General features: G+C 38.9%; 1 protein-coding gene and 1 long non-coding RNA gene across 2 annotated transcripts in view; one reads left to right on the forward strand and one right to left on the reverse strand.

Moving 5' to 3' along the window:
- Positions 1–12,883, forward strand: part of LOC144615803 (uncharacterized) — a 168,610-nt gene that overhangs the window by 86,804 nt on the left and 68,923 nt on the right. The window lies entirely within an intron of this gene.
- DEFB127 (defensin beta 127) lies at positions 959–2,795 on the reverse strand. Its single transcript, XM_060614630.3, is given in 2 exon segments — positions 959–1,212; positions 2,747–2,795. Coding segments are annotated over 2 exon segments (303 nt in total).

The following is a 12,883-nucleotide window of genomic DNA, read 5'->3' on the forward strand; positions in this document are numbered from 1 at the left end:
GGTGGACGTTACCTTGGTGCAATGACGTAAGGAACAAAACTGGAAAACGAATGTGAAAGGTAGTGGGAAAGGACATTTTTCATGTGAATCATATCCAGAAGGTATATCTTTAAGAATTAGGTGGACTGTATACATGAATTATCATTATGTCATCTTGTATTTCAAGACAGCAATAAAGTCTCATGCAATTGAAACCAATTCCTAAGTCCTTTACGTTTCCTCCAAACTTCAAAGGACTCCAGTCTCCAAAAGGATCCATTACTAGTGGTAACACGTAAAATAACAACAAAGGAATAACTAAAAACTTATGTCTTGGAGTTATGTATTTATTTCTGCCTCTACCTTATATAGTGAGCTCCATAGTAGTGGAGTTTTATTCATCTCTGTCTTCACAGCTCACTGCTTTTGCATAGGAACTAAATAAATTAGATTACCCCATAGTTTGTCTTTGGGAACCTATTCATCGACCAAACAAAGTGCGTGTATATTCTTCTGAAACGTCCTGTTCCTTCCATTTGTTGATTTTGTTCTGTTCATGCAAATTGCCTTCTCACTAACACTTACCGGTTGAAATCATACACATTTTATAAGGCACCACTTTAATCTTAAATTCACTTGGCGATTTTCCCTGAATACTTGGCTTCACCTTTCCCTCTCCTGAATTCCATGACAACTTCCTTGAGTTTCTTGCTATAGTTTTTTTATGTGCTGGTTATATCCCCTTTCTAAGGGAGAGGTTCTGAGTTGTCCTTATCAGTTCATCACTTGGTGTATTGAGTGTTCGATCTCTGATTAAAGAACAAACAAGTCAGAAAACTGGCAATGAGCTTTATTAGAATCTACTGTAAGGTCATTCTGGGGGGGGTGTCAAGGAATCAGAAGGAAGAAGATGTGGACCTCTTCAGCTTACTTTATTAGAATAGGTTGAGAAGTAAAGGAACAGAAAATTGTACTTGATTCAAGTAGAGTTTGCCTTGGGTCTTGAATAATTTTCTATGTTTATATCATAATCTTGAGGGAAAGTCACTGCATATGTCCTTGGCTTTGGACGAGGTGGCTTTGTAATTTTTTTACGTGCTTCCAATTCCACGATATTGAGGCAACAGTATCTCCCATTCTCACATAGTACTTCACGTATTTCACTTATTTTGCATATTTTCCTGCAATATCCTCATATATATTCACCCCAGCATCTCTTAAGTTGTTCAGTTACTGTGCATATAAAGAACAATAGGCCAATATCAGTGTTTGAGACTAAAAGGCAACTTTGGTCATGGGGAAGACAGAGGATGTTTGTAGGGATTAGGTGTATGGAAAACCTGCAGGCATATACTCATAATATCTTATGGAGGATGCTCCAAGAAGGTAAACCTCAGTGTTTATGTCTAACTGATCACTCATATTTATTTCCTCCTGGGTTTTGGGCTTCCATCCAACATCCAATGGACTCCCCCCAAAGCATCAGCTCTTGTTGGGAAAATAAAGGAACGGAAGCTTTGATTGCAGGGTATGGAACTATTACTCCATCTGGGAATCTCAGCACATCTGCCACTGTTTGGGTGCCGCAGGGCACCAATTCTCTACCACTGCCCCACCTGTAATGCCCAGAGAATAGTATTTGTTACTCTGTATTTATGTCTGAGTCAGACTGTGTTCTTGGGTTCATACTCCCTACCATGATCAAGAAAGACTGTCTTGTTGTTCAGTCAGGTGTTCTTTTCCCTCAGTAATACTCCTCCCCGATTCTCAGCATTGCACATTTTTGCCAGTGCAGGTCTTCCTTTGACTTCTATGTCATCATAATAATCTTGAACTTGTTTTACTCCTCTCTGAGTCCTCATTCCTCTTCCACTTCTAGAGCGAGAGTTTCTCCAATGTTCAGTCCCAGACTTTGCTCACCTTGATATATAGCCTTTTCTTTAGTGAACCTAAATACTTTTAGTGATCTACAGAGTTAAGATGTTCAGATTTTGGCTTCTGGACTTATACAATCCCCTGAGATAGACCCCAGAAGATGAAGACTGAAAACAAAGATGCTGCCTCCAACCCCAGATTCCAGAATTCCTTTGATTCTTAGGAGTTTGAGGGGCTGGGGACGGACCACTTCTAATCCTATAGTAAGAGCCAAATATAAGAGATCTGCTTTTGAAAGAGGAAAGAAAATGAATTTTTACGTTCTTAGTATGGGCCAAGCCTTATGCTGGATGTTTTACAAATGTTATTTAATAAAGCCCCTATGATCCAGGTGTCATTATCTCCACAATGAGGGAACTGAAGCTCAGAGAGCCTTTACCATTTATCCAAAGTTGACCAGCCAGTAGATATTGAAGGCATATTTCTCACACCTGACTCCACAGTTTGTGCTTCTTCCACTATCCACACACTGTAGACTAAAATATATATTGGAGTGGAAGAAAATATGGCTAGGTGGCAGAGTAAAAACTGTATCCTAATAAATAGGAGCATTCCTAGATATGGTCTCACTCCTTTCTATAATGACACCTTCCCAGAGGAAATTATGGCCTCTTTTCAGCTCTGTCAATACTTTTTTTTTTTTTTTTTTTTTAAAGAACAGTACCACGGTAGAAGGCATCAGGGAGAGGGAATTTCTGGTGAGGTTGGGTAGACTTCAGCGATCCCAAGGGGGCCTATCTTCTCCTGCCATGACTTATAAAATTCCCTTGGTTCTTAGAAATACTCCATCCCATTGTTGATTTGGGTGAGCCCCTGGAAAGCTCTGGATTACCTGTGGACTTCTGGAACAGCAGAATTGCAATGATCAGGAGGAGCTTCATGGCCAGGCTTGCCACAGGAGGTGGCAGCCAAAGCTCTTTGTCCAGTGGGTTGCACACCATGTCACCTTCCTCAGAGACTTGGATTCTTATGCACCAGACTAGAACGGATGGCATGATACGAAGTGTGTTCCCAAACTTCTGAACTGTGGGCTTCGTACCATGTGGGCGGGCACAGGAAATTTGAGGTTACCCACTTTCCCCCCACGTGGAATTCAGAGACACGGCATGTTCTACCCCATCTTATCTGATGCTTTCTGTCGGCTGTAGACTACTGGTGAGAATAATCTGTGCTTTCTGTACTTTGGCTGTCTGCCCTGTTAGACCAAGGTAGACATGTGCTCACATCTAGTTATGAATAAAAGAATACAAACAATGAAGCATTCTCCATTGGCAGCATTCAGCTAAGTGTAGCATCTCTGGGTGTTGTGTCTGTCACTTCAGTCTGTCCAAAAGGCAGCCCACTTTCATCCTCACATCCTGGATATATTTAATGACTCACAGACAAGCAATATACAATGATAGAGGAATAATAGGATGACTACAATAAAATTTCATCTAGAAACAGCAGAAAGGGGGGAGAAGAGACAGAGGTAACACCGCAATAGAGCATTGTCCTGATGGACAATAGCAAGGGTTTCTCTCCTGCCAACATAGAGAATTCTTCGATTTGTATTTTTTCCGTTCTGTTCTCTGGGAAGATTCCCTTTGTCCATGGATCTCAGTGGCTCTCTCTTGGAGGAGGTTGGGGGAGACTTCTTCTGGGGGATATGCTACTTTAGCAACACATTTCCTATTAGTGCAGGTATTGGAAATTATACGAATGATTTTGTTACCCAGGCTTTGATTTCTCTTGCGTTATAACTCGTTTGAAAGATAAGACTTTCCTTTGAATTGCTTTTAGTCATGTTCGTCTGTAAGATCAATCAATAAATAGTTTTGAATCATGGAAACTCATTTTAGATCCCAACCAGGGCACTGATATCGACAGAATAAGCTTCTGGAGATTATGCCATCTCTATGCTCATCCCTTAACTTAACAGTCTCTCACTCAGGCTCTGGCTGTAAGCATTCGATACGATAGCATCTGGACAGTGTAGATGAACTAATTGAGAGTGATCTCCATGAATTTATGGTAGTATCAACGTATGTGTTTGTGTGATGCCACCGGCAACACTGGTCTATCTAAATTCAGAAATGTACACAACATTAATTGCGTTAATGTAGGATTGTGGTGTCCAAGGAATTAAAGGACTAAAAGAAGAAGAACATAGGAGCCCTAGTTATTGGCTAGAGAGCTATTGAAGTAGATCACGGACTCTCTTCTGGTTAGAGACAGAAATATAAACAAAGTGGGGCTGATAAATTGATTTTTGAGTTTTCAAGATGAAGAGTTTATTTATGTTAACAAAATACATTGCTTGTGCAATGGAGAGAACATTCTGTATCTAATCTGCACTGTCTTTTTCACCAATTCTGTGATTAGAAAATTCACATTCTTTTGTCCCACAGGTAACATTAAGACTGCATCTTAGAAAAAGTGGTGTCTCCATACTCCCACTTCAATACTGTGTGTGTGCTTGCATGTGTGCATGTGTGTGTGTGCCCGCGTGTGCGTGTGTGCACGCGCGTATGTGTGTGTGTCTTTTCTGTCCCCTGCTGCCAGAGAGTCTATGAACATGATCTTCTAGATTGATTCCATAGAGAGTCTTCCTTTCGCAAGACTCCCTTAGGGCTAAAAAAGTACCTGTTCCCATGTGCAAGATGGGATGAATAAAGAACATGATGTTTCTTAGGAAAAGTACAACATTTTAATGTACTTCTTATAAAAAGACATGAGTGTAATATATTTCTGGATAACTCACCTATCATGCTCTGTCGAGTCGAAGAGTTAGGAGAGTAAATTATTTGATTATTTAAATGGGTCAGCCAGGGAGGTTGTGTTTGTTTGCAAGAGTTAAAAAGTTTTTCTTTTTATGTCAATTAAAAATAGACTTGAAAAATAGTTTTCTTGTATAGCGTGTGCATTATTAACAAGAATCAGGAAATAAACACCAAACACAAGAAAGGAAATAGCCAGTGGCATTACTACTGTCTAAAGAAAACATCTGAAAACATGCATACCATTTATAATTTTTTCCTTAATTGAACAAAAATACCTTTATTGTTTAATCCAGATATCACCTTATGGGGTTTTCCCGATTAACAGGAAAGATGTGATAAAACTGTTTCAGACTTACATCAATTGCATGGCTTTTGAAAGTCTAGGATTCTTCAAATCTCTGCGGGTTCCAGATGTTTACATTCTTAGGATACACCGGCTTTCAGAATTCTCTATCTTCATTTGCTAATTCTTACTTGCACCATACCCATCCTCCCTGATGCAAAACTCTTCGTTAATTCCCAACAAAGTAAAACCACACGTAAAACCACACGTACTAAGCACTTTGGAATTTATCAGAAGGTATATAAGAATTTGGGAGGGAGGGCTGCTGGGAAGGTGATTACTTGGCAGTAACACAAGCAACTTTCAAAAGGACTGGAAGACATCATTGATTTTTTTTTTTTAATTTTTAAAAAATTAAATCCAAGGTAGTTAACATATAGTGCAATAATAAGTTCAGGAATAGAATTTAGTGATTCATCACTTACATATAACACCCAGTGCCCAGGGCACTAACAAGTGCCCTCCTTAATTAATACCCCTCACTTGTTTAGCCCTTCCCTCCACCAAACACCCTGCCAGCAACTCTCAGTTTGTGCGCTGTATTTAAGAGTCTCTTATGGTTTGTCTCCCTCTCCGTTTTTATATTATTTTTGCTTCCCTTCCCTTATGTTCATCTGTTTTGTGTCTTAAATCCACATATGAGTGAAGTCCTACGATACTTGTCTTTCTCTGATTGACTTACTTTGCTTAGCATAATACACACTCTAGTTCCATCCACATTGTTGCAAGTGGCAAGATTTCATTCTTTTTTGATTGCTGAGTAATATTCCATAGTGTGTGTGTGTGTGTGTGTGTGTGTGTATCACATCTTTTTTTATGAATATAATTTATTGTCAAATTATTTACCACATCTTCTTTATCCATTCACCCATCGATGGACATTTGGGCTCTTTCCATACTTTAGCTGTTGTTGATAGTGCTGCTATAAACATGGGGGTGCATGTGTCCCTTCGAAACAGCACACCTGTATCCCGTATCCTTTGGATAAATGCCTAGTAGTGCAATTGCTGGGTCGTAGGGTCGTTCTATTTTTAGTTTTTTGAGGAACCTCCGTACTCTTTTCCAGAGTGGCTGCACCAGTTTGCATTCCCACCAGCAGTGCAAAAGAGATCCTCTTTCTCCACATCCTTGCCAACATCTGTTGTTGCCTGAGTTGTTAATGTCAACATTTGTTATTTCTTGTCTTCCTGATGACAGCCTTTCCAACAAGTGTGAGGTTATATCTCATTGTGGTTTTGATTTGTAGTTCCCTGATGATTAATAATCTTGAGCATCTTCATGGGTCTGTTGGCCATTTGGATGTCTTCTTTGGAAAAATGTCTATTTAATTCCCCTCCCTATTTTAAAATTAGATTGTGTTTCTGTCATTGAGTCGTATGCATTATTTATATATTTTGGATCTTAACCCCTTTTCTGATATATGGTTTGCAGATATTTTCTTCCATTCTGTAGGTTGCCTTTTTCATTTTGTTGATAGTTTCTTCTGCTGTGCAGAACCTTTTAAGTTTGATATAATCCCACTTGTTAATTTTTGTTTTTGTTCCTTGTTCTTTTGGTGTCCTATTTAAAAAATTACTGCTAAGAACAATGTCATTTATATGATAGTCTACAAATTGCAAACCAATCTATAGAGAATTTGTAGAAATCCACCCTACCTGAAGGTGTATTGCGTGTGCCAGTCTCAGCCTATCAGTTACTGGTGTTGTGGTTGGACGAGCCCTTGTGGTTATGATTGCAAGGTGCCCTTCAGCAATAACCATCAGGAAACTTTGAAAAAATAAAGTCTCATTACTTATAGAGCATGGAAATTACATAGCACACCTGAGGCTGCATAGCAAAGTCTTGGATAGAAAGAGAGTGCACACAGGGTTCTGGGGTTCTGCTTTTATTGGAGCCTAGGGTATTATGGTCTAACTAGGTGAATTTAAAACATAAGAGCAGGAATTTAAAGCATGGGGAGAGAAAAAACTAGTGTCCCAACTGGTTAGTTTTCAAATTCAACCAAAATCTCTGAAATAAAGGAAACTCATTGAAGGGGGGGTGGCTCTTTTTCTAGCTCTGTGGCTGGCAATGTGTTTATTAGAGATAGCCTTTGTTGAATTGGCTGCCTCTTTGAAGTGGATGCCTCAGCAATCAAAGCTTAACTCAGGCACTTGCATTACAAAACAAACAAACAAAAAACCACAAAACAACTGCCTGGGCTTAGCACAGCAGCAGAGTGGGAAGGATATCAGTTTGGACACAGTGGAGGGGAATTTTACCAGAATCACCTAGGGTGATACTGCACAGGGCTAAGCTGTCCAGCGTTGGGGGCATTGGGTGGAAAGCAGTGAGTTAGTGCCCAGTTACCCTAGTTGTATGGGTTGTGGCTGGAGAAACTTGTTTCTCTTCAGAAGAACCTAGAGTACTGAGAAAAGAACCCCATGCCGGAGGTGAGGTTGGGGGGAGAGACACGGAAGAAAGCAGATAAGAATATTAAAACGCTATAGAGAAAGCAGCTTCTGCTAGGAAGTCTGCCTACAAACCTCTGGGAGTATCCCACTGGAGACTCTCCTGGTCCGCCCGCACCCGTGTGCACCCAGTGCTAAGCCCACAACCCCCCTTCCGACCCCCCACAGCCAGATCTTTGTGTGGCTCATGGGAGCCACAGCAATTCCTACCCAGGTCTTTGGGCAAGGAGAAGCCACAAACTGGAGCAGCAGTGCCACCTTCTGGAATCTAAAGGGAGGTTTCCAGCAGCTACACTGGTGAGTTATAACAAGAGAAAACAATAAAAGCTTAAAAATCCTGTCACAAGATGGAACAAGAAGAGTGGTGCTGGTCTACCCGTACACAACCTAGGAAACACCAGGTAAACTGACACCAAGGAGGAATCCCACATGGGAAGACAACCAGTAGAGATTTAAGGGCGTTTCTGCTGCTTCACATGTGAAAGCAACGGTGCAAAAATGTAGGAACGTGAAGAATCAAATAGGCCATCACCATAAGATATCCATAATTCTCCAACAGCTGAGTCCAAAGTTAGAGAATACTGCAATTGAGTTGATAAAGAATTCAAAATAGCTGTTTTGAAGACACTTAATGAGCTAAAGAAAACTTAGTAAGACAGTTCAATGATCTCAGGGGAAAAAAAATACAGGAACAAGATGAACTCTTTGTCAAAGAGGTAGACCCTAAAAAAGACCCAAATAGAAATTCTGGAGCTAAAGAATTCAATGAATTAAGTGAAGAATATAACAGAGAACATCTTTTTGAGAAGAGAGCAGGTGGAAGATATAAGTGACTTAGGGGATAGGAATTTTGAACGCAGAAGAGAACAAAGAAAAAAGAATAAAGTGAAGAAGGCTTACACATTCTATGGGACTGAATCAAAGGGGAAATGTTGGAATAATCGGGAATCTAGAGAGAGAAGAGAGGGAGAAGGGGACAGAAATCTTATTTAAAGAAATAGTAGTTGAAAACTGCCCAACCTGGGGAAAGACTTAGACATCCAAATTCACAAAGCTAATAAATAGATTGCCCTATTATCTCAAGGCCAAAAGACCTCCAAAACATAATATAATAAAACTATTCAAAATCAAAGATACAAAGAAAATCCCAAAAGGCATCCAGTAAGTGAAGAGTGTAACCTACAAAGGAAACCCCATTAGGCTGTCAGCAGATTTCTCAGCAGAATCCCTAAGGGGACAGTGGAGTGACATACGCGAAGTGATGAAAGGTTTAAAATCGCCTGCCAAGAATATCTGGCAAAATTGTCCTTCAGATATGAGGTGGAAATAAAGACTTCCCCAGACAAACAAAAGGTGAGGAAGTTCTTCACCACCAGACCTGCCTTGCAAGAAGTGCTGCTGATAGGAGTTCTCCAAACTGAAATGAAAAGATGCTAATCCAGCAACACGACAACATATGACAGTACTCAGCCCACTGCTAAAGCTGGAAAATGTTAGTCAGATATAGAAAACTCTTAATTTTATAATAGGGTGGTATATGAACCACTTAAGTATAAAGGTTAAAGAAAAAGAGTGTTAAAAATAACTATAGTTACTGTAATTTGCTAATGAATTCACAGCATGAAAGGTACATTGTGACATCAAAAATATAAAAGGGGAGGAGAAAAAGGGAGGAGACTTTATAGGTGAATGCAGATTAAGTTCCTACCATCATAAAATGGACTGTTTTATCTATGAGAGGTTTTATGGAAGCCTCAAGAAAACCACCAAGCAAACATCTAAAGTAGGTTCATAAAGGATAAAAAAAAGGAGGGAGAAGGGGGAGAACAGACCACACCACCAGGGCAAATCAGCAACTTACAAAAGTAGTTAGAAACAGAGGGGAAAAAAGGAGCAGTGGAAATACAAGACAACCAGAAAGCAATCAATAAGATGGCAGTAGTAAGTTCTTGCATATCAATGATCACTCTAAAGATAAATGGTTTTAATTACCCAATCAAAAGGCACAAAATAGCTAGAGGTTTATAAAAAACCAGACCCAACTGTATGCTGCCTCCCAGAGACCCACTTCAGCTTTAAGAACACATGTATGCTCAAAGTGAGGGGATGGAAGACATTTCATGCAAGCGGAAACCAAAAGAAAATGGGGGCATAGGCTGTTGGCCAAAACTGGTAGTAAGAGACATAGAAGGTCATTATATAATGGTAAAGGTGTCAGTACATCAAGAAGATATAATAATTATAAATATATATACAACCAACGTTGGAGGACCTAAATGTATTAAGCAAATATTAACATGTCAGAAGGGAGAAATAGACAAGATTATCACAACAGGGCACTTCAGTACCCCATTTTCAGCAATGGATAGGTCATTGAGAGAGAAAATCAGTTTAAAAAATTTGGAATTGAACCATGCTTTAGACTGAATGGACCTAATAGACATCCTACAAAAAAGTAAATTAAAATGGATCAATTAGGTAAATGTAGGAGCTAAAACCATAAAACCTTTAGAAGAAAACACAGGTGTAAATCCTCATGACCTTAAGTTAGGCAATAATTTCTTAGACATGACACCAAAAGCAAAAAAGATAAATGGAACTTCATCAAAATTAAAAACTGTTATATTGTAAAAGACACGATCAATAAAATGAAAAAGAAACCCAGAGAATGGAGGAAATATATGTCTAACATATCAAATCATATATGTAACATGGGCAGTATAGCTCAAGAGATGGGGAATTTCATTAAAAAAATTTTTTTTAATGTTTATTTATTTTTGACACAGAGAGAGAGAGATGGAGTGTGAGCAGGGGTGGGGCAGAGAGAGAGGGAGACACAGAATCCAAAGCAGGCACCAGGCTCTGAGCTGTCAGCACAGAGCCTGATGCAGGGCTCGAACCCATGAATGGTAAGATCATGACCTGAGCCCAAGTTGGGCACTTAACCGACTGAGCCACCCAGGCGCTCCAAGAGATGGGGAATTTCAGACTGGAGCTAGGAACTACAAAAAGAAACCAAATGCAAATACTATGTTTATATATGAAGGTAGCAGCAATTTGGTGGTCAGTTCCCATGTAGTGAAGTGATGGGTTATTGAGCTACGGGGGATCCTTAAGGACAAAGATAAAAAGAATATGAAGATTATCATGCTGAATGATGGAGAAAGCATATATTCATGAAAATGTAATATCTAGGAATTGTGGAAAAACGGAATGATTGGTGTGGTCTGTGTCAGGTAACATTTGAAGCCTTATATCACGTTTTAGGAGTGATCTTCAAACTTTTTTGAATTTTGAGGGTGTGGTTTTCCTAACACTATTTAAAATGGAAAAATAAAGTATTTCATCATAAATGTATATAATAAAAAGATATGATTACTGGTGTATTATAAAAATTGACATGTAAAAATTACAATTTAGTTTTTCAATTCAATCTGAATAGATAATAATGGCAATTATTCATTTAATAAATATGAAAAGCTTTTTAGAAAAGCAATTAGAAACATTACATCGTTTTTTTCTCTTTAAATTTTTATTCCACCAGTTTAAGTTTTTATTCCACCCTCCCCACAAAATTAAATCTTAATGTAATATATTTTTATGTTTAAAAGTCTATTATTGATCGTTCTATCATATTTGCCTGTAACAAAAGATGGATATATATTGTGATTTATTGTAAAATCTCCATGAACATAAAGCTCTAAATGTTTAACAACATATTCAAGATGGAGCCATCATTGCAATATTTGGAACAAAATTGATTAAAGATGCATAAATGTATTGTCAAACATGACAAATAATTATCAACCAAAAATAACTTTTTTGTTTTACTGTAAATGCATCTTGTTAGTAAATAGATTGTGCTTTCTTTCTACTAATTTTATTTTTTAATTTTTTTAACGTTTATTTATTATTGAGAGACAGAGAGACACAGAGCATGAGCAGGGGAGTAGAGAGAGAGGGAGACACAGAATCTGAAGTAGGCTCCAGGCTCTGAGCTGTCAGCACAGAGCTGACATGGGGCTCGAACTCACAAACTGCGAGATCATGACTTGAGCCCAAGTCGGCCGCCCAACCAACTGAGCCACCCAGGCACCCCTCTTTCTTTAAAAAAAATTTTTTTTTTAATGTTTTTGTTTTTGTTTTGTTTTGTTTTTACTTATTTTTGAGACAGAGAGAGACAGAGTATTAGCAGGGGAAAGGCAGAGAGAGAGGGAGACACAGAATCCGAAGCAGGCTCCAGGCTCTGAGCTGTCAGCACAGAGCCCAATGTGGGGCTCAAACTCATGGACTATGAGATCATGACCTGAGCCGAAGTCGCTGCTTAACCGACTGAGCCACCCAGGAATCCCATCCCCTCTTTCTACTAGTTTAGATAAATACTACTTTTTACTGGAACAAGGTGAAAGTCAGCATCAACTTTTTTCCCCAGTTTTTATTTTGAAAAATGTAAACACTGAAAGACCTTATTTGTATCAATAGGTAGATGTAAAAGTTGGAAGATTAGGCATCAGGTAGATGATAGACATGATAGATAGATAGATAGATAGATAGATAGATAGATAATACACAGATAGTAGATCACACAGCTTTTTTTAACTCCTTACAAGTTATATGCCAAAAATTCTTTAGTAAGCTATTATTAAGCTTCAAAAAAGCTTAATTTCAAAGCTCTATCCACCATTAGCTTGATTCTTCCTGCTATCATTGCTTTGATAAACAAAATTTGAGTCACTTGGATTTCCAAAAGATCTGTTACCCAAAGTCTATGATTACTCATCTTGTGAACACTAGCACAAACATTTCAATTATCCACTGGTTTGACACTTGGAGATTTGTCCACTCTGGGCAATCCATGATTGTCAGATAAAGGATGGGTGAGAGGTTAAGTTTTCTTTTCAGAGTGGGAGAAGAGAAACTGAGAAAGTGGAGGTAGAAAAGAAAAGTCTGTTAAGAATTCTCTGATCATGCTAAGACATTCAGAAATCAAGGGTCTAAAAATCTATTTCCTTAAATTCTCAGTGTGCACACCTTGGAAATCCTTTTTGTAGCTGGTGTCCCACTTTGAAGACTACTGATTTATATTGTGTGACCTTCTCATATTTATTGACATGGCTGCATGAACCACGTGTTCTCAAGGTTTTATTGAGCATCCACCATGTGCAAGGCACTGGTCTAGTAGGTCAGGACATGGCCATGAACAAGATCAAGGTGTTAGGACTATATGGACACTATGGTGTTGATGACGGGCCATAAATTAGTAAATAACTCAATAATTCAGTAGGAGACTGAAGAAATATACAAAATAGGGGTGCCTGGGTGGCTCGGTCAGTTAAGCATCTGACTTCAGTTCAGGTCATGATCTCACGGTCCGTGGGTTCGAGTCCTGCATCGGGCTCCATGCTGACAGCTTG

Source organism: Panthera onca, chromosome A3 (assembly GCF_046562875.1).
Source record: "Panthera onca isolate mPanOnc1 chromosome A3, mPanOnc1 haplotype 2, whole genome shotgun sequence".
NCBI classification, from domain to species: domain Eukaryota; kingdom Metazoa; phylum Chordata; class Mammalia; order Carnivora; family Felidae; genus Panthera; species Panthera onca.